At 37.8% G+C, this 26,366-nt stretch overlaps 2 protein-coding genes across 9 annotated transcripts in view; both read right to left on the bottom strand.

Moving 5' to 3' along the window:
* Window positions 1-17,556, bottom strand: part of carmil2 (capping protein regulator and myosin 1 linker 2) — a 58,188-nt gene extending 40,632 nt beyond the window's left edge. For all 4 annotated transcript variants that reach the window (XM_067418892.1, XM_067418893.1, XM_067418894.1 and 1 more), the window contains exons 1-18: window positions 17,505-17,556; window positions 17,335-17,429; window positions 16,085-16,135; window positions 13,286-13,345; window positions 9,852-9,973; window positions 8,471-8,568; window positions 8,310-8,380; window positions 8,158-8,231; window positions 7,399-7,474; window positions 3,414-3,502; window positions 3,219-3,313; window positions 3,039-3,125; window positions 2,841-2,950; window positions 2,490-2,567; window positions 2,183-2,259; window positions 1,995-2,099; window positions 1,390-1,459; window positions 1,232-1,313 (exon numbers count right to left, since the gene is read on the bottom strand). In XM_067418892.1, the coding sequence (XP_067274993.1) occupies window positions 1,232-1,313; window positions 1,390-1,459; window positions 1,995-2,099; window positions 2,183-2,259; window positions 2,490-2,567; window positions 2,841-2,950; window positions 3,039-3,125; window positions 3,219-3,313; window positions 3,414-3,502; window positions 7,399-7,474; window positions 8,158-8,231; window positions 8,310-8,380; window positions 8,471-8,568; window positions 9,852-9,973; window positions 13,286-13,345; window positions 16,085-16,135; window positions 17,335-17,429; window positions 17,505-17,541 (1,477 nt within the window). In that variant the 5' untranslated portion in view covers window positions 17,542-17,556. The remainder of the gene's footprint in view (window positions 1-1,231; window positions 1,314-1,389; window positions 1,460-1,994; window positions 2,100-2,182; window positions 2,260-2,489; window positions 2,568-2,840; window positions 2,951-3,038; window positions 3,126-3,218; window positions 3,314-3,413; window positions 3,503-7,398; window positions 7,475-8,157; window positions 8,232-8,309; window positions 8,381-8,470; window positions 8,569-9,851; window positions 9,974-13,285; window positions 13,346-16,084; window positions 16,136-17,334; window positions 17,430-17,504) is intronic.
* An 809-nt stretch (window positions 17,557-18,365) lies between these two features.
* ctcf (CCCTC-binding factor (zinc finger protein)) lies at window positions 18,366-25,404 on the bottom strand. 5 transcript variants are annotated; one of them, XM_067418877.1, is made up of 14 exons: window positions 25,248-25,404; window positions 23,744-23,850; window positions 23,628-23,657; window positions 22,970-23,536; window positions 22,536-22,875; window positions 22,256-22,426; window positions 22,024-22,157; window positions 21,813-21,933; window positions 21,574-21,723; window positions 21,282-21,442; window positions 21,000-21,182; window positions 20,776-20,911; window positions 20,385-20,591; window positions 18,366-20,290 (listed from the first exon to the last, which is right to left on the bottom strand). In XM_067418877.1, the coding sequence occupies exons 2-14, from the start codon at window positions 23,765-23,767 to the stop codon at window positions 20,067-20,069; spliced, it is 2,448 nt and encodes an 815-aa protein (XP_067274978.1). In that variant the 5' UTR covers window positions 23,768-23,850; window positions 25,248-25,404; the 3' UTR covers window positions 18,366-20,066. The 5 variants fall into 5 exon arrangements, with proteins under 5 accessions (XP_067274978.1, XP_067274979.1, XP_067274980.1 ...); XM_067418878.1 differs by lacking the exon at window positions 23,628-23,657; XM_067418879.1 differs by lacking the exons at window positions 23,628-23,657; window positions 23,744-23,850 and having other exon boundaries at window positions 25,248-25,403.
* Window positions 25,405-26,366: the final 962 nt, after the last annotated feature.

Raw genomic sequence — 26,366 nt, 5'->3', positions numbered from 1 at the left:
CTCCTAAATAAAATGCTTTAAGTTCACCTATCATGCTCTCAGCTCTTGATATCCCACATATAGACTGCTTAACGTAAATACTCGAAATGACCAACAGGCAGAAAATGCATTTCAGTGATATATTGAAGGAAATATGATTATTTTATGCATACTATTCCATACATTTCCATAAATCGCTTTCATATAATCACTACAAGTGTAAAATGATTTCCAGTGCTCCAGTCATAAATGTTTTCACCTCATAAATCAAATATTTCTTTCACTTATTTCACACTGACACCAGCCTCTCTCTCTCTCTCTCTCTCTCTCTCTCTCTCTCTCTCTCTCTCTCTCTCTCTCTCTCTCTCTCTCTCTCTCTCTCTCTCTCTCTCTCTCTCTCTCTCTCTCTCTCTCTCTCTCTCTCTCTCTCTCTCTCTCTCTCTCTCTCTCTCTCTGATTTTCACAAGCTCTGTCTTGAAAAGCAACACTAATTGCTTCGAGAACCATCGAAAACATCCAAAATATCTATAAAATATCTAGTTCAGCATACAATGAACTAAGGAATATTCCGGGTTAAATACAAGATAAGCTCTATCATCAGCATCTGTGGCATGCTGTTGATTACCATAGACAATGAATTTCACTTCTCTCAGTTTTAAAAAGCAAAGGAAAAGGTGTACAGTCATAAAAACATTTACAATTGACGTATATTGTACAAATGTTCCAGAGGGCTTAAAAACAAATGTGAAGCTTGCACTTTTGTTAACACATTTACATGAAATATTTGTTAAAATATGTAATATTTGAACTTTTTAAGTGTCACTATTGTCAAGAAAATATGTGTAGATATTTAATGTTTAATGTATTGTTAAGTTTTCTATGTTTAAATCCATTCCATATATTTTACATAAAGAATCTATGCCAAAAAAATGCAGTAAATGTCTACAAATATAATCAGGTCTTCTTACAGACGTACACAACGCCACATTTACTTCTCTCTTATTTAATGAAAAGAAAAGGTTTTCTGAGAGGCACAGGGCAAATGCACACACACAGCGAGTCAGATTAATTTATGCCTCTATAAGTCAGATATGATTTATAACCCGTTGTAAGGAGAGACCCTGTAACCCCTCTAGTGCTGTTGTGAAAAAGACCGTCAGTATAATAAATCTGACAGAAATAAAGAGGACGGTATAAAGGGGGGTTAATAAAGTGCTGGGTCCATAAATGAGAATAAAATAGGAGACTGTACCGTTGTCAGACAGATCCAGACTGCGGATGGCCTTGGCCTCGAAGATGTGTTCCTGAATCACCTGAGCTCCAGCTGACCTCAGCTACACCACAACATCACACACACAATTTTAAGACAAGATTTATACAATACTTTGATGTGCGTGTCAGTATGTGTACCTCACAGCAGCTGATGTCAAGCTCCAGCTCAGATAGATGAGTGTTGGTGGCCAAGCCCTGTAGTAACAATCTAAACAACATTAACACGGGGTGTTAATAATGATAAAGAAAAATACACAACCGTTTAGAAGTTTTAGAGGTACGTTTTTTTTAGATGGATTAAATTGATAAAAAGGGTTAGAAAATACATTTTTAATGTTAATATATATAGTTAATAAATAAATGCTGTTCTTTTGAACTTCTGAAGGGTGTGGATTTTGCTGCTTTAATATACATATATCCTAATGAAATTTACAGAAAATTGGGACTAAACAGCTCAATTCATATGGATTAGTTTTATGATCTCTTTATTAACTTTTTGAAGCGTCAAATTCGTAGTTGCGAAGCTGTCTATAGAGGGACAGAAAGCTCTCAGATTTCATCAAGAAAATCTTCATTTGCATTCCAAAGACAAACGAAAGTCTTACGAGTTGGTGAGGGTGAGTAATTAATGAAAGAAATTTTATTTTTGGCTGAAACATCCCTTTAAGTCCTGTCACAGGGGATGCATTTAAGCTTATAACACATACAGTACATTCATGTTAATACTGGAACAAAGCCCATACCTGAGAGCCTCTGGAGGTAGTTTAGTTCCAGCCAATCCCACGTATTTTAACACAGTGCTCTTGCTAAAGAAATCCCTCACACTGCGAGTGACCTCTCGCACTTTCCTAGAACAGCCACACAGATCAGTATGTGCATGCTGCCTGTATAGAGATGATTACACATCATAATGTCACTTTTGATGGCTCACCTATGAGAAAAGGTGTTCCTGGAGAGGTTGAGGTAGCTCAAAGTAGTGCAACAGCCGACGGACAGAGACACAAACAGCTAGAGAGAAATAGAAAGAGAAAGGTCAGGGGTACTTTACCGAAGTGAAAAAATCATGTTTAATTTGGTAAACAAACGACCCAGCTTTTGTGTACAATCGGTCTGATTCCTAGTCTCAAGGACTAATATTAGATGAATATCATATATGTCAGCGTTTAACTTCTCTAATTCATTTCACACCACAAAATGAGCAATCAAATAAAATGTACAATATAACTGATGGGACTAACTGTGTCTAGGGGGCAGTCTGTGTAGCTCAGGTCCAGGTGAGAAACTGCATTTGGAGCAGTCAGGAACTTAAAGAGGCTCTAGAAGAGAAACAGACAAGAATGCGATTTCAAAGGTATCCTGTTCCAAGAATTCACTCTTTTTTGCTAAATTTTACAATGATGCCAATGAATAAAACCTATGTAACAAAAAACATGCAGCGATGTGAATCCTCTCTACAAATACAAGACATGGCTTATATACGCACAAATATTTAATGGCAGCAAACAAAGTTTATAGTCCTTCATAAAAAAAGGTAATGTACTGAAACAGATCCTTTATACAGAAGATCCCACCAGCTCTCTAAAACTCACCACAGCCTCTTCTGTGGCCAGGCAGCCGATGTTTCCGCTCAGATCTAGGTGGGTCAGGGTGTTGCAGAGGGAAGTACTTTGATGAAGAACTTCAACCAGACAGCCGAGGCCTGGGGTAACAGGAAGACACTAAATTAGTAATCAAAATGACTTAAAGGACAAGAGGATTACAAAAGAAGTAAGAGATAAAAACTGCACCTTTTGGGGACATGGAGACCTTGGAGAGGTACAGCTGACTGAGGCCATGGGACAATTTGCCCAAACTCTGACTGAGCGCAATCACACCTGAGTGCAGGTAAACAGAAATATCATAACATCAGAAGATTGTAAACAGACCGAAACCTAATATCAGATTACAGAGCATATGTGCATCAGAACCTTTATCCTCTATAGCATTGACAGACAGGTTGATGACATGAACAACAGAGGAAGAACTGTCCCGAAGAGCGGAAGCCATCTTGTAAGCAAAATCCCTGCATTGTGGATTCAAAAAAAGTTACTCCAATGTAACGCTCAGAAATTGAGTAAATGTGTTTAACTTTTCATAAGTGCAGGGGCTTTGATTCAGCTCACATTTTGAGTCCGCTGGCCTCCAGACTGACCTCCTCCAGAGCACAGGATCGGGCTATTATATAGAGGACCTGCTCCTGCACATCAGGGGTCTGAAAACAAAGAGCAGAGGTTCTCAATGTTTTTGGAGGCAGACACACAAAGGGCCCCATCACACAGTGGTTTCAGCCCGACGAAGTTATCAGTTCACATTCAGCGCCACATTGTTTAAATAGCAAATGCACTCGTGGCCATCTGTTCGCCCATGGGCGTGCTGATCTGAAAACAAGATGTGTTCAGGCGCATTGTTGGTGAATTGCAATTTTGACCTAGCCTGGATGCCAGCCAAACTTAGCCCCGACCACAAATTTTTTAGGGCGGGCAGTTCGGTCTGGCCTCGATCCAGTAATTATCTATTACCAATGAAATCATCAGGGCGGGCTTTAGACGATGGCGGACAGATGATATACAGTAACGTAATCATGCACGTCATCAAAGGGGCTTGGATTATATTTGTTTGAATCCTAAACGGAGAGCTTGTTTGTATCTGCATTCACCTTCACTATTTCTCTCAAAAATGATGATCATGGTAGGTAAGTACTCTGTGTATCATTAAATTCTTTTATTTTTTTACAACTCCGGCAAAGATCGTTTATTCCTCTGGGGAAAAAAAGGTGTTTGGGGGGTAAAATGTGTGTTATTTTGGTAAGGTTGCCTGCTAAAATTCGCACTCATGGGTCTATATATCACATAATAGTCACTTCAACCCACGGACATAGGAAACAATTTGTGGAAAAAAACGCAGACTTGACAATGAGCTCTGTTGACATTTGACAATGCGTTGATTTGTTGCTCTGATTGGTTGTAGGTCTATCCAATTGAGGTCTTTCCTGGTTCGGTTGAAACACGCCCCATAATCACAGCCCAATGGAGCAGTTTCAGACTCATATTCTGACTAGAATTGAGTATGACCACATCAGGCTAATTTTGACCAACAAAAACTGCAGTATTTTTTGTGTGTTTTGTGTTAGTAATATGCGCCTATAGGCAGGTGCACAACGCTCGAACACACAAAGGGATACGCAGCAGCACACAAACATTTATAAATATTAAATAAAAGGATTTCACTTTAAAGGATTGCAAGTGTTCAGTCTTTCCGCTATGTAAATAGCAAATCCTCCATAGTGCAAGCACAACTGGCTTTTAAAGGGAATGGGAGATCATAGAGTCTGATTGGTTTATTGTGTGTTACGCTCAAAACACACCCATGCATCCATGACTCATTAAGACACTAGGTACAACCTTTCTGGACCATGTGCCCGACCACCGACCGTTTTTTCCATCATTAAACTAGCAAAAGTGGTTTTGTACATCCCCTAAATGCACATGCAGCATATAAACGTTTAATGTGAAGAATTGTGATCTGTGCAGCCACAAAAAAAAAAATAATACAAATAAAGAAAGAAATAGGCTTTTTTGATTGATTTGAGAAAGTGGCTTCAGCTACAATTTCTTGTTCTACCCATTCTTCAATCTCCTCTCTGTTTCTCTCCATCTAATAAATATAGCCTACTGTATCACGCAAGATCAAAGTCACCCGTGAGCATGTCTTCTGCTGTTGTTATGGTCAGACAGCATTTTATTATTTGGGAAGTAGCCTATATCTGACCTTTCCACAGCCAGGAGCGAGAGGAGATGGAGGTCTTTGCATCACTGAATAAGCCAAAACTAAACAAGAGCAACAATTCTGCTCCAGGTTAAAGGTAGGTTAGGCAATGTTTTTCATAAACACTTTCTGTTGTACTGGTTGAAACTCTCTACACATTCTGATAGCAATCAATAATTGAAGTGGTCTAAATATTAAAATCCCCCTTTGGTGAAAATCAAGTTTTAATGTTGTTTATGTGTATGTTGTATCTTAATTAGCTTTAAGACAAACCATGTCCAAATTCATGTCAACACCATTGGTGAGTATTTTCTCTTTAAAACTGCAGTGATCTCAAAAACACGGCTTGGTGGAAACGTTTCTGACATCACAAACTACCTTGTAACCAATCACATCAATGAGTGGGCAGGGTTTAGCATATTATTAACTATGACTGCTCTGAAGCAGGGGAGTCTCAAGAGAGCCCAGGTTATCCCAGTATATTTTTCTGTTGATATGAAAAATTGTGTAGATTTATTAATATAGCAGGAGAATTGTGTATATTACGATGTCATGATGAACAACTTGCCTTTGTCCAGTAATGGTCAGAGTTGTTCAAAGCGTTTCTAAGGATGTTGATTGTTAGAAGGCAGCTGAGATTGAGAATGGGGAACATGGTTTGTGTAACATTAGCAACACATCATTAGCTGTTTGATAACATAGTCAAGAAAAAGGCTAAGGATCTTTCACGTCCTCAGACTTAGAATTATGCGTTTCTTTGGCAACACTATCAATGCCGAAATGAATCTACAGCAGCCAGGTGGTACAAGTCAGAGTTTAGTTATTTACGTTCATTATAATGTTATGTGCTATGTAATTTAATATGCCCCTATTAACCTTTTTGGAATATTAATGTGTAATGTAGCTGTCTGTGAACATAAACAACCTGCAAAGTTGTGAAGCCGAAGGATAAATAAAGTTATTGGCTCTGAAAAGAAAGAATCTACCCTGAAACACCTAAAGGAGTCTACTTTGTTCTATGTTCTACATTGTCCACCCGCGAACAGCTTAAGTTCCCCTTAAACGCTGTGGCTAGCTGCTGGTTCCTGTTGTCTACATGTAGAGAAGGTTTTTTTTCTGCTCTGCAAAACCAAATTCTCTTTGAAAACCCTTCCAAAGGATGAGGATGTGAAGAGTCAGTGGTTAAAATGACCACAGTGATACAACAGCAGTATAACCTTCTCACGATTGCTTCTCAAATCTCTGTGAGGTCTAAATGGGATTTACAAAATTCTTATCCATTACAGATGGGACAGTACCCACTTTATTTGGACTAACTTGCTCCTCAGAATCATAACCTCTAAATATGATTAATTATTGATGTACCGGTATATATTTTCTAGTTTTCAAAATGTGTGGCTAACCACTAACTCACGTTATTACTGTCTGAAATAGTTCTGATAATCAGCTGTATGCCCATTATTACCTAAACTGTGTCCATTAATGGATATTATCTGTTGTTCTTACAACATTGAGTAAAGATAAACGATGTAGCAAGATTGGTTTTTACAAACTTTAATGTTACATCAGACATTCATGTTAGTGCTGGGCTGACATATGCGCGCTGTTGATACAATTCCCACGTGCAACGCAATAAATAAAAAAATATACACATTGGTTTGTTTGTGGACATAAACTTGTTAATGCTGATGGTGAGGTATTACAGTTGCAACATTTCATAATGTATGACAAACTGAGTAGCGTATTAATGAGAAATATCCTGCTCAAGTGGTCCTTGCAATGGCGGTTCGGTTTGAATAACGAGTTCTTACAATATTCCGTCATCATCAAACTCATGCTCGTAAAATGAATGAGATTTTTACTGTTTTTACAGTGTGTATAATCTCGGAGCTTTAAGAAGCATCCGGAGCTGAAAAACTGTATTGTTTCTGATGAGCACTGTAAGTAGTAGACCAATCACAACAGTCTGGTGCAACTGACCAATCGGAGCAGAGTAGGTTCGCGGAAAGTAGGGATATAGAGAGACTGATTGATCGGATGAGTCGGATGAGAAGCATTGAAAAATGTGGTGTTGTGCAATGTATATTAAGAGAAAATTAAAGTGTTTTTTGACCTTTGATGCATGTAAACCTGTTGTAGGAGAACTCAGGAACCTTTAAATAGCAAAACAGGGGGACTTTAATGCTCTGCCTTTGCACGTTCATGTTTTAGAGGAGGTGTGGTTTGAAAAGCTCTTTAAAAGGAGGATGGAATCTTATGCTTTCAAAAAAATATCCTACCCTACCTTTAACAGCTTTCTTCATAAGTATTCATGATTATTGGCCCAGTAATTTTAATACATACCAGTTTGAAGTCCTTGCTGCATATCTTGGTAAACCACTGATTGAAGGACAGAGCGCCCACTGTTAAAGCCAAGTCCCTGTTCACATTTTAACAGGTTATTATTATAAAAAAAAAAAAAAAAAAAAAAAAAAAATTATATATATATAAACTATTTTTTATATTAAAAGGGTATGAATTAAATCAATTTATATATTTAAAATACTCTCTTTCAAAAGTTTGGGGTCAGTTTTTATTCAATTATTCAATTTATTCAATTAATAGTTTCTTCAGCAAGGATACATTAAATAAAATCAAAAGTGACAGTAAAGATTTTAATATGGTAACAAAGTGTATGTTTCAAATAAATGCTGGTCTTTTTAACTTTCCATTTAAAGAATCAAAGTATCCTGTTTCCACAAAACAAATTAGGCAGCACAACTGCAACATTGAAAATAAGAAGAATTGTTTCTTGAGCCCCAAATCTGCACATTAGAATATCATGCTGAAAATTCAGCTTTGCCATCACATGAATACATTACTATTTATTCATTAAAATAGAAAACAGTTATTTTAATTAGTAATAATATTTATTAACTTTACTATTTAACTGTTTTTGATGTAGCCTTGATGAGAATAAGATACTTTTTTTCAATAACAAAAAATCTTACTGAGCCCAAACGTTTGAAAGGTATTGTATATTAAAGTTTTACATATTCAAAAGTAAATATATATTTAGATATTAGAAATGATGCATTGTTTTTTAGTCTATACTTTTTTTACCTGCTGTCTAAATGACTGAAGTCTACGAGGTTGAAGACCCGACAGTTCTGAACATGGTAGATATTATCAACATCCTAGAAACAAAAGCAACAAGTTCTTAAAACCATGCTTAGTAAGCCGTAGTCATTTTGATTTGTGTTACAACCACAGACCCACTGAACTTCCACACAGCATGGGAACTCATTGAAGTCACACAACGCTGCATAGGTGTCCGAAAAGCCTCCTGTAAGGGGCCAAAGAGCATAAAGAAATCACACAAAAGCACTTTGATATCGGAGTAATATCTAGATGTGATTGTCAACAGTCATCTGACCACATGGTCCAACTGATCCATTCACATGTTCTTCAACTCTGGATGTAAGACTATATAACCGCTCCTGAAGATCAGGAGGGATTTTCTTCAGCAACTTCCTGAAAGCAAGAAAAAGATGGAAGGGGATAAAGGAAGTGTATGATCGGTGTAAGCACATCAGCCAACACAAATTCTTTCTTTAGATTTCCAGTCAGTGAAATGATAATATATTATACACATGATGATTACATTGGAACTTGATGTAATTAGATAACCAGTAGTTTAAAGGTCATGCTTGTTCCGTCTGTGGGCAGATAAATCTGTTAAAAGATCAAACTTTCCAGAAGAAGTGAGTCAAATTGGTAAAGACCCTATGGTTTAAGGTATCAGAGATCATCCTTGTTTTTTTGTTGTTGTTTTTTACAATGATTGATGAAATCAGTGGTGCTGCTTCAGGACCCAGATTTTACACCAGATATCCAATACACAAACTACAATATGGTCAGCACAAGCGTGTAAATAATTGTTGCAAGTGAACTCATATTCAATATACACTTCATGGCAAAATAGTTTTATATTAAGACTCTTTGAGAAATGAGGTTTTATATTAGACTCTTTGAGAAATGAGGTGATTGTGCAATGTATATTACGAAAAAAATGTACATGTTTTTTTTGTTAACCTTGGATGAAGCAAGCCTATTATAGGAGACATCCGAAACAAAATTAGGAACCTTTAAATAGCACAATAGGGGCCATAATAAAGTGTGTGTAGTCTGGGTCATTTCATTTTTATTTATTGGTCAGAAATCAGAGTTGAAAAAACACACTTCTTTGTTTCTAATTATATTTACACTACAATTATCTAAGCAATTTTAAAAGAAAAATATAAATATTTTTTTAAACTACAGCTAAATTGTTAACTTTAAGCGATCTATTTTTAACAAGACAGTTAAAAAAAAGAATTGCCTTAAAATGTATAGAGAAACGTTCACATTATATTTAACAATATTTTAAAGCCATATGCTTATTTTTAAGGTAAATGATTGCTCAAAAAATGTATTATTAGAAATAATATGAATTGAATTTAAGATTTTAAAAAGACAACTCCATAATTTATGGATAAAAAAAAGAGGATGAGGTCAGGCCATGCTTCCATGAGCTGGTTTGGACACATCGAATTTGACGTCAATAACAATTTTTAATAAGCCTTGTTTTGCGGTCCTAACTATGCATGGTTATTTGGTCAGCTGCATTGCACTTTTTTGCATATTAACATTTTTGAAGCACAATTCACGACTGGATCAGATCATATTTTTCCTTAAAAGCATTGAAATCTGTAACGAATGAATGAAATGCTTTATGTTTAGCTGTGATCCTCTGTGATGTTTCTCCGATCACTCACCCTGGCGATGAATCAGGAAAGATCTTCTTGAGTGAGGCGGTGACATGGCTGACCACAGATTCCAGGTCTCTTAGTGACATCAGGTTAAGAGAGTAGCTCTGCCTGTCTGTATCAATAACCACCTCACAAACACAAACACAATGTAAGGAATGATATATTATGATTATTATTTGGTTGTCTGATTTAAAGAGGATGTTGTTGTTTTTTAGATAAACAGTACTGAACCCCCATTACGTGCCCCCAACCACTTGACATTTGTAGCAGTTTAAAAACCACAGGCTTTACTCATCCAAAAAAAAAAAACATCAGGGTTGAAAAATGACCTCAACTTCCCTGTGTTTTTGAAACTACATCATGTTTACATTAAACTATAAATATGTTAGCAACTTACACAGAAAAAGAACCCAAAAGGCAGCAGCTATTTGCTATTAGAACGTACTATCCGTTAAAAAAGTATGTTCAATATAGTATGAATACGGGTAGTATGAATGGAGCTCGGTGTCATGAGAAATCCTGTCCCCCTGTGAAATAGTGTCCGCTTAGGACACACAGAGCGATTCTTTGGGCTGAAAGACCTTTTAATGGTTAATCTGAGCCTGATTACAATTCTTACAAAATTGTGTTTTGATATTTGTCGTTTAAATTGTGTTAAAATAGTCTCTAATGTCTTGCAAATCATTTTTGTTTTTCATATACTAGTATATAACCAAAGCTATAAGTAGTGAAATAAAGCATATCTGGTTCTTAATGCTTGTTTTTTTTTAGTTAGCGTATGTTCTAGCATAGGATACAGCTACCCGATTAGCTTAGTTTATACACCACGGTTGCACTTAGCCTGCCCTACATCTTAAAAGCCCTAGCCCCACTTAATTGTTAAATTACAATTATTTACATTAGGCCTATAGGTACATTACTATGTTACGATTTTGTATTGGTATTATTTTACTTAATCAATTTAAATAAATTACAATATGTTAGGCATGTTATTGCTCCCATTATAGCAATCATTTACATATTTAAAATAAATGTTGTTTGTGTGTACTTTGTATGACAATGAATTCATTGTTTATTTTTAAACAATTGCTTGTCCAGAACCATGTATAACAGCTTTTGATCGCGATAACAGCTTTTGATCAGGCATTTAAAACAGCTACCACATTGGGTCCTAAGTGGACACTATTTCACAGGGGGACAGGATTTCTCATGACACCGGACGTACTACATGCGCCATGATGGAATTGTCATGTGACAGACGCTGCCATAACAGCGCGAAAATTTAAAGAGTCCATTCCACTGACTGCACCAACTTCAGAGTGAATGCACATGCGCAATTCTAAACGCAGAAGTCAGAACACTGCCTGTTTCTATAGCAACCGGAGTTTCTAACGGCAGCAGAAATAAATAAATTAAATTAAATTAATTAGATTAAATAACTCAACGATTGGCTCTTTCAGCATTGGCGTTGCAATTTCTCCCATTCAAAAATAATCGGAGTGTGTCTTCCTATGTATATGAAGACTTTGGTGAAAATAGCAATATATTTTCTGTACACTTAGTGACAACAGCAGCATGTTCTTACTGATAAGCTATTTACATTATAAAAGTTGCAGTTCTTTGCAATAAGTACAAATAGATGTTAGATGCTATTTATACATATGCCTATATATTTGCAGATACTATTTACACTTTTTGTACATAGTATTGTTGTAGATTAACAGGATGCAATAATAACAGTGTAAATTATTATATTTATTAAAGTTAAATGGATGATGACTTATTGGGACAAAAAAGCCCTACCACTAACCCTACCCAACACACACTTTGTCATTAAAGACTTTTTTATTGAAAAAAAAAAACATCTTTCCAATCTGATATGTGATGAGAAAAGGGAGAAGAGCGAGCTTGATAAAAGATGGATTCGAACTCGGGTCGATCATGTTCAAAAGCTACTTTCACACGCCATACGCTGCCACTGAAAATGTTTATTGACGCATGTCTTTTTTAATCTTGTGTGGCAAAACCAGTGTAGCCTTTGCTAGACAATTTGAACCCTTGATATACTACAGTAAAAAAAAAAAATTGTTAATAGACCCTTTTCACATTTTTGGGGTTCTTCGAAGCGAAGGAAATCACAGCTGGGTAAACTTCTATAGTGGTGAATGGGACCTGCAAGAAATCTCGGTTTTGTACTCCCATTTACTTAAATCCCAAAAGAAAACATCTATGATAATAAAGTAAAAAAGTATATATCACTTGTTTTTTTGTTTTTAAATGAAAATATGAAAACCGATACTAGATTTATGAAGTTGATAACTGTAGAAACTAGGGGTTGCTCACACATTAAACTGAAAAGTTCTTAGTAACTAAAAGCCACAACATCACTATTTATAGAGAGATGCTACCAGATAGGCCAAGAGTGAATTCACACCTAAAGTCTCACTAATGCATTCATACAAATGTAATCTTTAGCCTACTTTGCAATGTTCTCTGTATCTGATTTAGATTTAGAAATGGGTGAGAAATATAATGACCCAAGGACAGATAATAAGATAATAAGAAGCTGTTATGTATATGCCATAGTTGTGCATTCGAGTCTCAGGTTTTTTTTCCCTTTTCTTCTATTGATGCTCAAAACAATAAAAAAATAAAAACAAAATATACAAACAAACAAATAAAAAAAGTCTCAGGTCAAGGTTCAGACTTATTTGGTCATTAATAACCTCAACTTTAAAAAAAAAAATCTGTCGTCGCTCAACCACTAGAAGAAACGTTTTTTTGTTTTTGTTTTTTTTAACATTTAATGCATGTATTTGCATTTTTTTTATAATTATAAAGCATTATCATTTACAGAAAGAAAAAAAAACATTTAACAATATTATTGTGATCAGCATGTTGTTTTTTGAGACATTGTATTCTACTTGCATTCTGCAAGGATGCATTACATTGATCAAAAATGACGGAGATCTTTTGCAACTTCAAAGTTATTCATCAGAGGAAACTGTAAAGATGAAGTATGGCTGTTTTCAACATTAATAGATAATAAATGCTTCTTGAGCACCAAATCAGTATATTAGAGTGATTGAAAATTCATTAAAACTGTCAGCTTTGCCACCACAGGAATACATTACTTTTTAAAGTATATTAAAACAGAAAACCATTATTTTCAATTGTAATATTTTTCTTGGTGAGGATAAGATACTGTTTTTAATATAAATAAATAGCTTACTGCATATTTAGGCAGAATAAGGTCAAATATTGTTAAACATGTTTTAATTATAAAAACATCTGGATTGAACTTAAGTAATGAATTGCATAATTTATGGGGAAAATACATTGGTGTATTTGTATTATATCACAGCTGTCCATACTACATTAACAAGCAGCTTCACATGGAATATCATCATTGTGGTGTGTTGTAGCCGTAGATCTCTTACCTTCTCAATACTGTCGATGAAAATGGCATGGATCTCTAGATAACTAAAGGAACTCTCCACCTGCAGCAAGAGACAGGACACATACTCTGACATGTAGATGCAGCAAATAACACTGGAAATACAGTGACTCACAAGTTAACACAGAAGAGAATGTGGGGGGGGGGGGGGGGGGGGGGTCATGGAGGCTGGGTCATTTATTGAAACTCAAACACAGAAGTTGAGCTTTGGAGTGAGTATTTTTTTTCCACAGGAACTAGTATCGACTCATGCACTTTCAGTATCCAACTGCTCTCCATTAAGAGCTAATAGCCCTTTTTTCACAAATCAACATTTACAATCAGCTCTTAAAGGTGTACTTCATTCCATCTTGTCCAAAATCCTCAAACCAAGCTGTTTGTACTGTCAGCAGCAGTCATACGCATGAAACAAATATCAAGTGTAATGGAGCTCTACTAAGAAATATTCCAGCCTTCAGCACTTTGAGTTAATACTGGACTACTGACCCTCCTGTTTCTAACCTACTGCTTGTTTTATCAGCTGCATATTTTCAGGACACAGTGTCAATTCACAGGTTCAAGGTTATTTTCAATCTGTATTTTTTTGGCTCTCTGACAATTTCCTTTTTCCATCAGAATGATAGACACATGCATTTCACATTCCTGATTTTCTGAATACGAAGTCTAACATGATTTCTGAATGTTGAATGCTATATTGGTACTGAAATAAGTGCTATGTGGTCATGTAAAATTACTTTGAATTTTAAGCATTATATTTTAAAATACCCCATACATTTTAAAAAGCCTGTTTTGACACACATTGGGCTCAAACCATAGAGGGACACTTAAAGGGATAGTTCAGTCAAAAATGAACATTCTGTCATCATTTACTCACCTTCAAATTGTTCCAAACCTGTTTCTGTCATCTGTTTAACACAAAAGAAGATATGTGTTTAATACTATGGAAGTCAATGTCTACTGTCACCTTTTTGGGGGTACCCATATTCTTCCAAATATCTTCTTTTATGCTCAACAGAAGAATTTGGGTTTGGAACTAGAGGGTGATTAGACAGAATTTGACAGAATTTTTATTTTTGAGTGAACTATCGTTTTAAGCAGTGCCGCCGCTCCCAGCATGCGCATCACGCGCTGTGTGTAGGGCACCAAGTGCTGAGAATTTTCTCTCAGCACCCCCACTTTATATTACTGTTTTCAGGCTACATTTTGAACCCTTTTTGACATTTTTCAGACAATTAGTAGCTCAGTTACTACTGAATGTTCAGGTTTTAACCAGGCTAACATTTTACACTATATTACCAAACGTTTTGTGACGCCTGCCTTTACATGCACATGAACTTTAATGACATCCTATTCTTAAGCCGTAGGGTTTAATATGGAGTTGGTCCACGGGTTTAATATGGAGTTGGTCCACGGGTTTAATATGGAGTTGGTCCACCTTTGGATCTATAACAGCTTCAACTCTTCTGAGAAGGTTTTCCACAAGGTTTAGGAGTGTGTTTATGGGAATTTTTGACCATTCTTCTAGAATCGCATTTGTAAGGTCAGGCATGGGTGTGGTACAAGGAGGTCTGACTCGCAGTCTCTGCTCTACTTGAAGCCAAAGGTGTTCTATCGGGTTGAGGTAAGGACTCTGTGCAGGCCAGTCAAGTTCCTCCACACCAAACTCACCCATTCATGTCTTTATGGACCTTACTTTATGCACTGGTGCAGAGTCGTGTTGGATAAGGCAGGGACCATACCCAAACTGTTCCCACAAATTTGGGAGCATGAAATTGTCCAAATTGCATTGGTCTGCTGAAGCTTTAAGAGTTAAAAACAACCCCAGAACGAAATGCCCCTCCACCAAACTTGGCACAATGCAGTCAGGCAAGTACCATTCTCCTGGCAACCGCCACCCCAGACTCGTCCATCGGATTGCCAGAGAAGTGTGATTCGTCACTCTAGAGAACAGCTCTACACTGCTCTAGAGTCCAGTGGCGGCGTGCTTTACAACACTGCATCCGATGCTTTGCATTGCACTTGGTTGTGTAAGACCTGGATGCAGCTGATTGGCTGATTTATGAAGCTCTCTACGCACTGTTTGTGAGCTAATCTGAAGGCCACACAAAGTTTGGAGGTCTGTAACTATTGACTCTACAGAAAGTTGCACTTTGCACATTGTGCGTCTCAGCATAAGCTGACCCTGCTCTGTGATTTTACATGGTCTACCACTTCGTGGCTGAGATGCTGTTGTTCCCGATTGCTTACACTTTAATAACACTAACAGATAACGTAGAATATTCAGTACTGAGGAAATTTCATGAATGGACTTATTGCACAGATGGCAACCTATCCTGGTACCACTCTTGAATTCACTGAGCGCCTGAGAGCGACTCGTTCTTTTACAAATGTTTGCAGTAGTGTCTACATGCCTAGGTGCTTGATTTTATACACCTGTGGCCATGTAAGTGAAAGTCGTTTAATCGACAGCATTACTTGATTTGATATTTTCTATCTAATGTAGTGACTTTTAGAAAATTTTAAGTGTGACTTGGGGGTCCACATACTTTTTGGGATCACTGTGAACTGAAACTATAAAAACAAAAAGTGTAAGACAGCAGTGTAGAAAACATTAGATAAGTCTTTATGCATGTTTTGGTCTTTGATAACCGTCTATAATATAGAAACATAGACATATATCTAAAAGTAGAGGAACGAACATCTCCCCAGTTAAACTGATTGCTACAGCCCCGGTCTGATATCTGTGTGCTCTGATACAGGAGCAAATGATACCGTTTCCCACCTTCACTGGCTGCTTGCTGAGGAATACATGAGCTCTCCATTGAGACATCACCTGTCAAAGAACAAACACACAACAGAACAGTGTAAATGAGTCTAGTGCCATCTGCTGGTACACAAAAAGAGCTCATAACAGGCTTGCTACTTCCTTTCAGTTGTACTCTCAAATCTGTTTTCAGTTTTTGTGGTTCAGCAACCTACCTAAAATTTTTGATTTTGGTCAGAATTTTGTAAGAATACTGTTTGCCAAAACAAAAAAATATTGTTGCCTTTTCGGTGCTTACTCGTTCACATTAAACAGAGAGAAGCATTGTATTGTTCGTCTCTGTAAAAGTTAATTTATCATTGAAGTGCTGAATGATAAATGAACAGTTTCACAAACGAACAATACAGTGCTGACTGTGCAGGCAGATCCTCTGCAGAGCATGAGACATGCACATTTCATCAGCTCTGCACCATGAGCAGTTTTTTTATTGTGTGGAGAAAGATGAACATCACATTCTACAGTGAAGTAATTCGGTATTACTAACGAGACTAGGAGAATCTAAAGCTTTCAAATTAATGTATGACTGATCATGTGACTGTGTACAGACAAGATGCTCTTTTTTATTTCATTCTCAAATCCTACTGGAGAACTCAGTCATCAGGGTTTAAACAAACTTATGGAGTTCATGCAGCTCGAGTGCTGCTTTTATTAAAGCAAAATATTTGTTGTTTGATTAACAATGTTAATAAGAGTTTTCATTTTTATATACTTTAAAATATTGTTTATTTCTGTGAAGCAAAGTTGATTTTTCAAGAGCCAATTTTTCAGTCTTCTTCAATGTCACATGAACCTTTATAAATCATTCTAATATGCTGATTTATGTTGGGAAACAGTTGTGCTGCCTAATATTGTTATATACTGTGATACATTTTTCAGGATTCTTTTATACATAAAAAATACATTGTTCAAAAGTTTTCTTCTTTTTTGAAAGAAATGTATACTATTATTTAGCAAGTTAAATTGATAGTAAAGATTTATATTGTTTTAGACGATTTATATTTTGAATACATTTGTTCAAATTAACTTTTCATTAATGAATCCTGGAAAAGCTTATAAAAATATATATTTTAAATTGTAATATTTCACAATATTACTCTTTTTTATGTATTTCCAATCAAATAAATGTAGGCTTGATGAGAATTAGAGACTTCTTTCAAAATAAGCATATATTCAATATTACAAAAATTGTGAGGGTGAGGCTGACATACCAAAATTCTGCTCTCTGCTCGTCCCTTGCATGGGTTGAGATACACCAAACTCATGAACTGAACCCTTTGAGGCTTCAGATACTGAGTTATGCCTTCTGTAAATCAATCACAGAACCATTTATGCAGAATTGCATATCACTAAAACAAAATACTCTGTACAAGAACCTTACCTTTGAGGCAAAATGGGACCTCTGTGAGCGCCGCCATAATGTCTGTTCACTATGTCGGTGGTGACAGGGTGAAGACGGGCCAGCACTGGCAGCTCTTGTGTGTTACACTCATGTAACACACATCCTGCTGCTTTATGATTCATACTTATGGGGGAAAACCACAGGTTGAGAGTATAGTTCTGAGACAGGATGTGACACCTGAACTGCATGAAGTGCACCCTATCGCAGTCACTTCATGTGCAGTTTCATACACAACATAATCCTTTCAACAACAACGTTTGTACGTAAAGCTTCAGTCAGTGGTGCATGTGATAATGGTGATACCTATTGTTTTCTGTCAGTTTTACAGTTTGTATAGAAATCAAAAGGTGTATTGTGACCCTTACTTTTAATGCTGTATATTGATGACTATGATAAAGAAAATACATTTAATCATTTAGCAGACGCTTTGATCCAAAGCGACTTACAAAAAAGGGGAGAGCAATAGAAGCAACGGAACAAACAAGACCAACAACCTGTAAGAATTCTCAGCTAAAATAAAACATTTTTAAAACAGGAAATCTTTGTACTCAGTATCTCCCTTTAGTGGAACAACATTCACTAGGAAATTGTGACGACCCTACTAAAACTACTCTTACTAGATAACATACTGGTAATCCAACATAAAAAAATAAACTTTCTTCTGCAAAATGTATTAACATTTCATCTTCTTGAAAGATTCATATATTAAAAAAAAAATGTAGATTGAGCATATACCTATATTTAAATGTTTCTCATGTAAAGAAAAAAAAAATTATCTGCGTTTCTTTCATGCAATGAAAATCATGCAACTGTTCAAGTGGAATAATAGACAAATATTGATTTAGGACAATATTTTTTTTTTATTAGCTGTACAGCAATACATTCTCCACACCATCATACCTTATAGGCCCTCTATAACCCACCCAGCCATAATAAAATGTCTTTATAAGGTTGGTTTTCTGATCGTTGTAAAATTCAAACAGTACAGCTAGGTTAAAAAAAAACGAGAGCAAAAAAGCATCAACCTAGAATTAAGAGCTTAAAAAAAGAAAGCAATTTAAATGCAATTATGTTGGAGGAAAACTTCATTCTGAAACTGAAAAACAAATAATCAGAAATAAGGACATTGCTCTTTTGAACAAGTGACAACTTTTTACAAATATCCCATCCAAGCTTCCTCTTCTAGAAACATTTCGTATCAAAATAGCTTCCTCGAACACTCATTAAACTTCTTAAATTAAATGTGGTCTGAAAAACCTATTGTAAACTTTAAGTCTCCTTCCAGAATCCCATGAAATCAACAACTCGGGTCACATACAGTTTAATATTAGGGGTGGTTGTCAGGAACACGACCACATCAAAACGGATCAAAATGATTGGAGTCATGCACGTTGCTGTACCAGTCCAGTTCTTTCCCTTTTCCTCCTTTTACAAAAGCTAGAACAAAATCCATCAAGGAAGCCTATTCGTCAGGTGGAACAATATTAAAGCCACGCTCTGATAAGATTAAGCAACCCCTCCCCATAAAGCGAGTTGAGCAGACTCAAATGCAACGATTCAAGCTACAGAAGGACAGAAAGAAAAGGGGTTATGCAGCCTACATGATTGTTCAGGCTTTTATTTTCCCCATAAGTATTTGTAAGCTTTCAGTGGCATGTTTCCAAACAACTACTGTTAAAAGCCATTGCCCTAGCATTCAAGGTCATCAATTCACTAGAAAAAGATTAAAATGTTCATAATAAAACAGAAAATAAAAATTATTTACAAGCAAGACTAGCCAAGATTACCTTTTTTGTACAAATTTATCAACCGCAGGTTCTTTTTTTAAACACATGGATGGATGGATGTCATCGTCCCCGGCTTGATAATTATGCGGCTACATTTCTACGCTCTCTAACATTATCATCTGCGACCAGTGAAAGAGCACATGAGGAACAAACAGCGAATAGAAGTCATCATAAATGTCAAACATTGAGAGGATTTTCTTGGACAGGGGGTAAAAACACCCATTTCTACAGCAGTGACAGCGATTCTAGATATCAAGGCTTGACCAGGCACAAAATGATAGTTTCTCAATATTGCCATGGTAATGTCAGATTTGAATTGACAAAAGAAGACAGAAGGTTAGCTGGCTAAAGAAAAAAAAGTCTAGGTGCATGTATCATATCATGTAATGTCAGAGACATTCCTGCTCTCAAAAATCATCTTGCCTCTCCACGTACAAAGTACACAGCAAAAAAAATTCAGCAGTTGAACTACTGGTGTGATAGAAACAGTAGAAAAGCGCAGCTTTGTGATCATCATGAGAAGACAAGAACTTTTTTATAGGAAAAGGAAGCGGAACAATGGAGTCTTTAAGAAATTTGATGCAGGAGATGACAATTTAGCGTGGAATATGGAGTTGAGGGAGAAAAGAAAAAAACGTTGTGAGCGCATGTGTGTGTAAATATATCTATATATATATATAATGAGGGGACACATGGGGATGTGCATTTATGCAAGCATGTGTGATCAGCCTGTGTGTGCGCACGTATCCCCAGATCACCGGTCCATCATGCTAAGGATCATTTCAGGAGTAAGATCACCATTAGGTGCAGCTTCAGGGACTGCTAGCTGCACTGTTTCTACACCAGCCTCGACTGCCTCCACTTCCTCCACCACTGGCTGGGCAGCTACAGTTGCATCAGAGCCCTCAGGCTCCTTCTTCACAATGATGTTCTCAATGGCCCCTGTGCTTTCATCCTCCACCTGGATAATGGCAGCAGCTGCAATGAGAAGCAGAGAGGGTCATTTAGTTTATGTAGATTTTTGAATAGATTTTGATTGGTTTGTCTTGATACAGAGAAACATACACATTACCTGTGGTTGATTTGGCGACTAACTTTGTAGGAGAAGCCTTGGGTGTGTTCTTGGGGGGTCTGCCCCGTTTCCTCTTGACAGGAGGTTCAGCTGGTGCAGGGATGGGAACACTGGGTGGAGCCTGTTCCACATCCATCTGTTCATCATCAAGAAGCTCATCCTCATCCTCTTCATCAATGTCATCAAGGTCAGGTTCTCCATGCTCATCTGAATATTCAGGCAATAGTTAAAGCTTTCATAAAACCATTTAGAGAAATTATTCACATTCAGCACAAATCATATGCATTCCATTCTGATAACCCACGGGTTAAAACAAGTTCAGATACTCAGAATTTGTTCAACTACTAAAGTCACCCCAGCATAGCAGCAAAACTAGAGCCAAGCTACTCACCGCTATCATCGTCATCATCCTTTCTAGAGCGCATCTTCCTCTTTCTGCCACCACGAGCCCTTTTGGGTGGAGATCCATTCTCTCCATCACCAGAATCCATACCGTTGCAGTTCTCTGCATGCCTGGCCATGGTATTCTGTTAAAAGACATTCAATTTGTTAAACACATTTAATGCATCCAGTGGAACCATGAAATTCATCTGACCTCTTTGAAATGTATCATACCCTGCGAGTGAAGGTCTTGCCACACTTGGTGCAAACAAAGGATGTAGGTACAAAGTTGGGATCATGGTAGCGCCTAAAGTGCATATCCAGAAGCTGTTTCTGTCTGAAAGTCTTCTCACATTGGCTGCAGGCATATGGCTTCTCCCCAGTATGGGTGCGCTTGTGCATGACCATGTGACGCTCCTGTTAGCAAGGAAAACAGAGTAAATTAAATAGTGTCAAACAAGGTAAATAACAAATGCTTATGCTGAACTATTAAAACTATTTCATGAGCTGTCTGACCTGACGGCACGCATAGTCGCACTGGTCACATTTGAAGCGTTTCTCATTTTTGTGGGACTTCTGATGCTGAATGAGAGCGTAGCGCTCATGGAACACCGCATCACAGTAACGACACTTCCTGCCCTGCTCAATGTAGGAATGCTGCTTACGAAGGTGCACACCTGCAATGGGCACAATTTTTTTTTAAAAAAAGTAAACTTTAATACACAAGTATGTTCAAAGCTGGCATTGCTATTAAAAACCTTGCCATAATTAGCCACCAAAAATTACAAATTGTTAAATTAAATTTTACCGAGATCACTCTTGCGAGCAATAACTGTGTCGCAGTGGGGGCAGTGAAATTTTGCCACATTTTCTGTGTGCTTCTGCAGAATGTGCATCTTCATGGTACCACTCTGGGTAAAACGTGCATGACAGATATAGCACTCATAGGGCTTCTCTCCTGTATGACAGACAAAAAAAAATGTTTTTACTAAAATTCAAGTCATTTCTTTTAAGTTTGCAATAATCTAAGAGATAAGTGCTGCTGACCTGAGTGGGTCCTCATATGTCTCTTCAGCTTATAGGTATCTCTGCTGGCATAGCTGCACAGACTGCACTGGAACGGACGTTCTCCAGTGTGGGAGCGAATGTGCCGTTTTAGCTTGCTAACCTGAAATATGTTCAGGCTTAGTACAATTCAGCAAATCAAAAAGGGCATGCATTTTTCCACAAAATCTAATTATGACAATATCAGACCAACCTCTACACTGGCATAGTCACACATGGAGCACTTGAATGGTTTTTCATGAGTGTGCTTGTAGCGTCTGTGTCGCACCAGCTCTCCACTGGTGACGAAGGCCATGTCACAGTCAGTGCACTTATGTGGTCTGGTGCCTGTCAGAAAGAATAAAAAGGTTTGTTCAATTTCTAATACACACTAGAGCATTTATTATCCTTTCCAATAATTGACTGATTGATCGGAGACCATGTACCTGTGTGAGTGTTGAGATGGTTCCTCAGCAACGTCACAGTCCTGAAGGCTCGTCCACAAAGATGGCACTTGTGAGGCCTCTCATCCGTGTGGCTCTTCATGTGGCGATCCAGGTTGGAACGGCGCGGACAGGTGTAACTGCACAGCTCACACTGGAATGTTTTCTTAACACCTGTACACAGCAGTGAAAATCTAGTGATTTAGAAGACCCAACACAGATCTGCAATTGTGATATTTTAATACAAGAATATGTTCATTCTGCATGCAGAGCACAATCTTACCTTTCTTCTTGATTTTGGTTGGTTTAGGTGGCTTCATATTACCCACAACTTTTTCAGCATTCACTTCAGAGAGCAGTCCCTCTTGCTGCTCCTCCTCAAAGTCATACACAGACACGTCCATGTCTTTATCGCCCTCTGTGTTGTAGCGTAACTTGCTTTTCTTAGTCTTCTTTGCCTTTTTAACAGGGGGTGTGTAATCTGGATCTTTAGACCAGGTGGGGTCTTCATTTTGGACTTCAGCCATCTCCTCCTCCTCCTGCTGTGGAGGTTGATCCTCTTGGGCCTGGAGCTCATCTTGCTCCACAGTTTCTACTTCTCCATTTGCACCCACCTTGACCACCTGTAAGAAAAGATTTAACATTTAGATTCCCAAGACAGGCAGAGCACACTGCATTGAAAACCGTAGCCTGTTCTAAACAGAAATTATGGCCAACCTGGAAGCCCTCAGGCAATGGCAGGGTGTGACAGATGACCGGCTCCCCATCTTTAGGCATGGCAGTGGCATCAACCAGTGTCCCTTGCAGCTCTTCCACAGTGGCGGCAGTGACGGGCACAGCAGAAACAGGCACCTGCACTAGCTGCAGCTCTCCCAAGCCTAACTGCTGCTCCTCCATGTTCACCACCTGCAGGGTGATGATCTGTGTGTCGTCAACAGTTGTGACTGTGGCTTCATGGGCAGCACCAGCCATGCCAACAGGTGCTCCAACAGCAGCCTCCATGACTTCGGTCTTCATTTGGAGCAGGGCAGGATCCAGGGAGTCCATCACCATCATCTCAACACTGCTGTTGACATTAACTACACTCTCGACCAACTGCTGCTGGGCCTCCACCACAGGCTCGCCTTCAACCTGGACTTGCTCTAAACCAGCAGCCTGCAGCAATTCAGCTCCCACTTCCTCATCTTCTCGCCGTCTTTGGTATGTCTTGCATTCCTTGGCCTTGAAAGCATCCCCAGCATCTTCCACCACTGCCTCAGTCGGTCCCCCTTCCATGGGTAATACCTATGGCAAATAAAAGTGAAGTTAGAACACAACACTAGACGAAAGATACTAAAGTTTTCCTACCTGACTGCAATCTGATGCGTTTACTTACATACACACACTGAGACAGGCTGCTATCAACCTTGCAAATGGTGAACAAAAGAGTTGAGTTGGCACTTCCATAGGTTTCCATGATTTTGGTGTTTGTATAGAGTACTGTGAGTTTACCTGCATCAAAAAGGAATACTTCATCTCTCTACCCCTGCCTCCACCACTTTCTGTCTCCGGTGAACGTGCTACCTGTCTCAACTCTGCTTCTTACTACCTAACTCAACCTGTTGGGATGCAAAAAAAATCAATCCATCAATGTGCAAAATCAAACATACTTTCAGTTTATACTTACAGCTTTCTTTTCTGGATCACTCTTTTGGGTTCATATATTGTATACACACACTAATACACAACCAACCAAACGCTTATTTTCATAACTCATTAGAACTAATACCATACATAACCTCGTAAAACTCGCGACTTGAACGCGAGTTATTAAACCAAAACCACGTTTTGCACTCTTGATTCTGAGCCAGAAAGCATCATCTGAACCGATTCGCTTCTACTTCCTCATGATCGCGCGCAATTGGCCACCAACCCATTAAACCGACAAAACGGTGTAAATGTGTCCCACTATTCTTACCTTCACAGTTCACACGTTTAAAAACACCCATATGATTTCCCACAGCAAGAGGGCATTCTGCGATGGTTAATCGTGTTTTTGTACCACTACCAGTCGGGTTGTAGAGGGAGCTCTCTACAGTTTTATCCCTTCAGTCGTTTGTTGCTTGAGGTTAGTCTTTCAACAAGAGTGAGCGGTCGCACCGAGATCGACGACTGCGGCGATTCGGCTATTTTCAGGCGAAAAACTCTGGGAATCGAGGCTCGGTTTTGCTCATCGGAAATGGCTATCGCTATAGTTTAGCAAAGGCATCTTCCTCGTTTGATTTTAATCTGCGCAATACGGTTGTATCGGCGGCAGAACAGATGCTGAATCATCAAAGGCGCATTTATTTTTTTATCTGCTATAGGCGTAAACTCCGTCATTTTGGATTCCAGGATTGATAAGGACCAAATAGGGAACTAAGGCCTTCGTGATGGGACTTTATTATCGCCGAACCCGGTCAATGTTTCATCGTCTCGGTTTTGAATTTAACTGTTCGAGGAGGGGCGCGAACAGGGCGATAGGCGCAAGCTAAAATGTATTTTACGGCTTAAAATAACACACACTACGAGTAAAACTTCGCCGACTTGACGTTTGTGAATTTATGTGCTTGTTCTTAACTGTTTGGTACATGCATGGCTGGAAATTGGTTAACTTTAAGATGCGTATTAGCTGGTTGGCTAAGTGCGCGTGCAGAAACGGCGGGTTTCTAAAGACAGGAAACAAAGAGAAGAAACAGAAAATGGACGCCTGGCCTAAAGATTGAAGCAAACATCCTGATGTTAAATAATGGCATCGTGGTGAAATGCCGTCTGATATAGTTTCAATAGTGCTTAATAATCGGGCTGAAGCCCGAACTTCTGGGTTATAAATGTTTTTTGCTAAATTTTCGATAACGATAGAGGGAGACAAACACCCCCCGCCAGCCGCCTGGACTGGGAGCCCCATCGTGACACCTAGAGGCCGATTAAAGCTCCTGCAAAACTCCCCCCTTTCGGAAAAGTAGCGCTGTTTTACCTGCGTTTGGTGATTTACTCTCGCGTTGAATTCGACAGAAAGCCCAGGGTTTGTTCTTCCTTTAGTACGAGACGGAGTAAAATTGCGTCCTTCACCTCCGGCGGTTTTAATCCTCTCCCGCTTTTGCAGAGTAGGCTCCGCACAAAATGGCGGCCCTTAGCGGCTGTTGCGCATGCGCGTCACGCAGGGGGGCGGTGGCGAGGGGGAGGGCTGTAAACAAAAGCAGTGTGCGGATTGGCCGTATGGGGCGCTACTTTTGAATTACGGGATGTGGGCTTTTTTTAGACGTTAAGTCAAATTTTTATCAAAGTATTCAACATCTGACCCTCTTATTACAATATGATAACTTATTAGAAGAGAATATAATAGCTAACAGTGTTCCCACACTCCAAATTGGACATACAAGTGTGATATTTATTTTAAATACATTTTTAAAAGATCGTTTTTTATAGTGTATGTATATAATTATATATATCACAATCTTTTAAAAAATGTATTTTTTAAAAGATCATTGTATACAATACAATTATAGGTATAAATATAAACCTATAGGCCTACTATACAATTATTGTACTCTAAAGATATATATATATATATATATGATATATATATATATATATATATATATATATATATATATATATATATATATATATATATATATATATATATATATTAGTACAATAATTCAATGGTCTTATTGTGGGAACCCTGGTTTAATCAATACACTATTGAAATCGACTCTGCTGTTATGTAATGCTGTGCTTTGATTGGTTGATTCCTTTATTATTGATTTTGTCCTCTTGATCATGTGTGTACACAGTTCAAATTTTCTTTGTGACATAGTAGTCCGACACGTTTTGGTGTTCATAATTTTAATAGTTTCCTTTACAGTTGATGTCAACAATATCCTTGTCAGACAATATACATATTTAGAGTAAATAAAAAAAATCAAAGTAAATCAGTTTTTTAATGCTGCACAATCTGTAGATAATAATGAAAAATATATTTAAATCTGTTCTGCAGTTTGCAATCCTAAACCACAGTCTTGAGTTTTAAATAAAGTCTATCTATCTCATTCTCTTGTTCCCCATACTAATTTGAGGCACTTATACACTG

This window comes from Pseudorasbora parva, chromosome 16 (genome assembly GCF_024679245.1).
Source record: "Pseudorasbora parva isolate DD20220531a chromosome 16, ASM2467924v1, whole genome shotgun sequence".
Classification (NCBI taxonomy): Eukaryota; Metazoa; Chordata; class Actinopteri; order Cypriniformes; family Gobionidae; genus Pseudorasbora; species Pseudorasbora parva.
Note: the sequence above shows the minus strand (reverse complement) of the source record. Positions and strands in the feature narration are given on the sequence as shown.

Bases quoted from the DNA above. Each gene is read 5' to 3' on its own strand.
- ctcf (XM_067418876.1), bottom strand. From the start codon at position 23,708: ATGGAAACCTATGGAAGTGCCAACTCAACTCTTTTGTTCACCATTTGC. The intron at 21,934-22,023 runs GTTGGTCTGATA...AACATATTTCAG, and splicing joins GTGACTATGCCAGTGTAGAG to GTTAGCAAGCTAAAACGGCA. The intron at 20,291-20,384 runs GTAATGTGTATG...TTCTCATTGCAG, and splicing joins AGTCGCCAAATCAACCACAG to CTGCTGCCATTATCCAGGTG.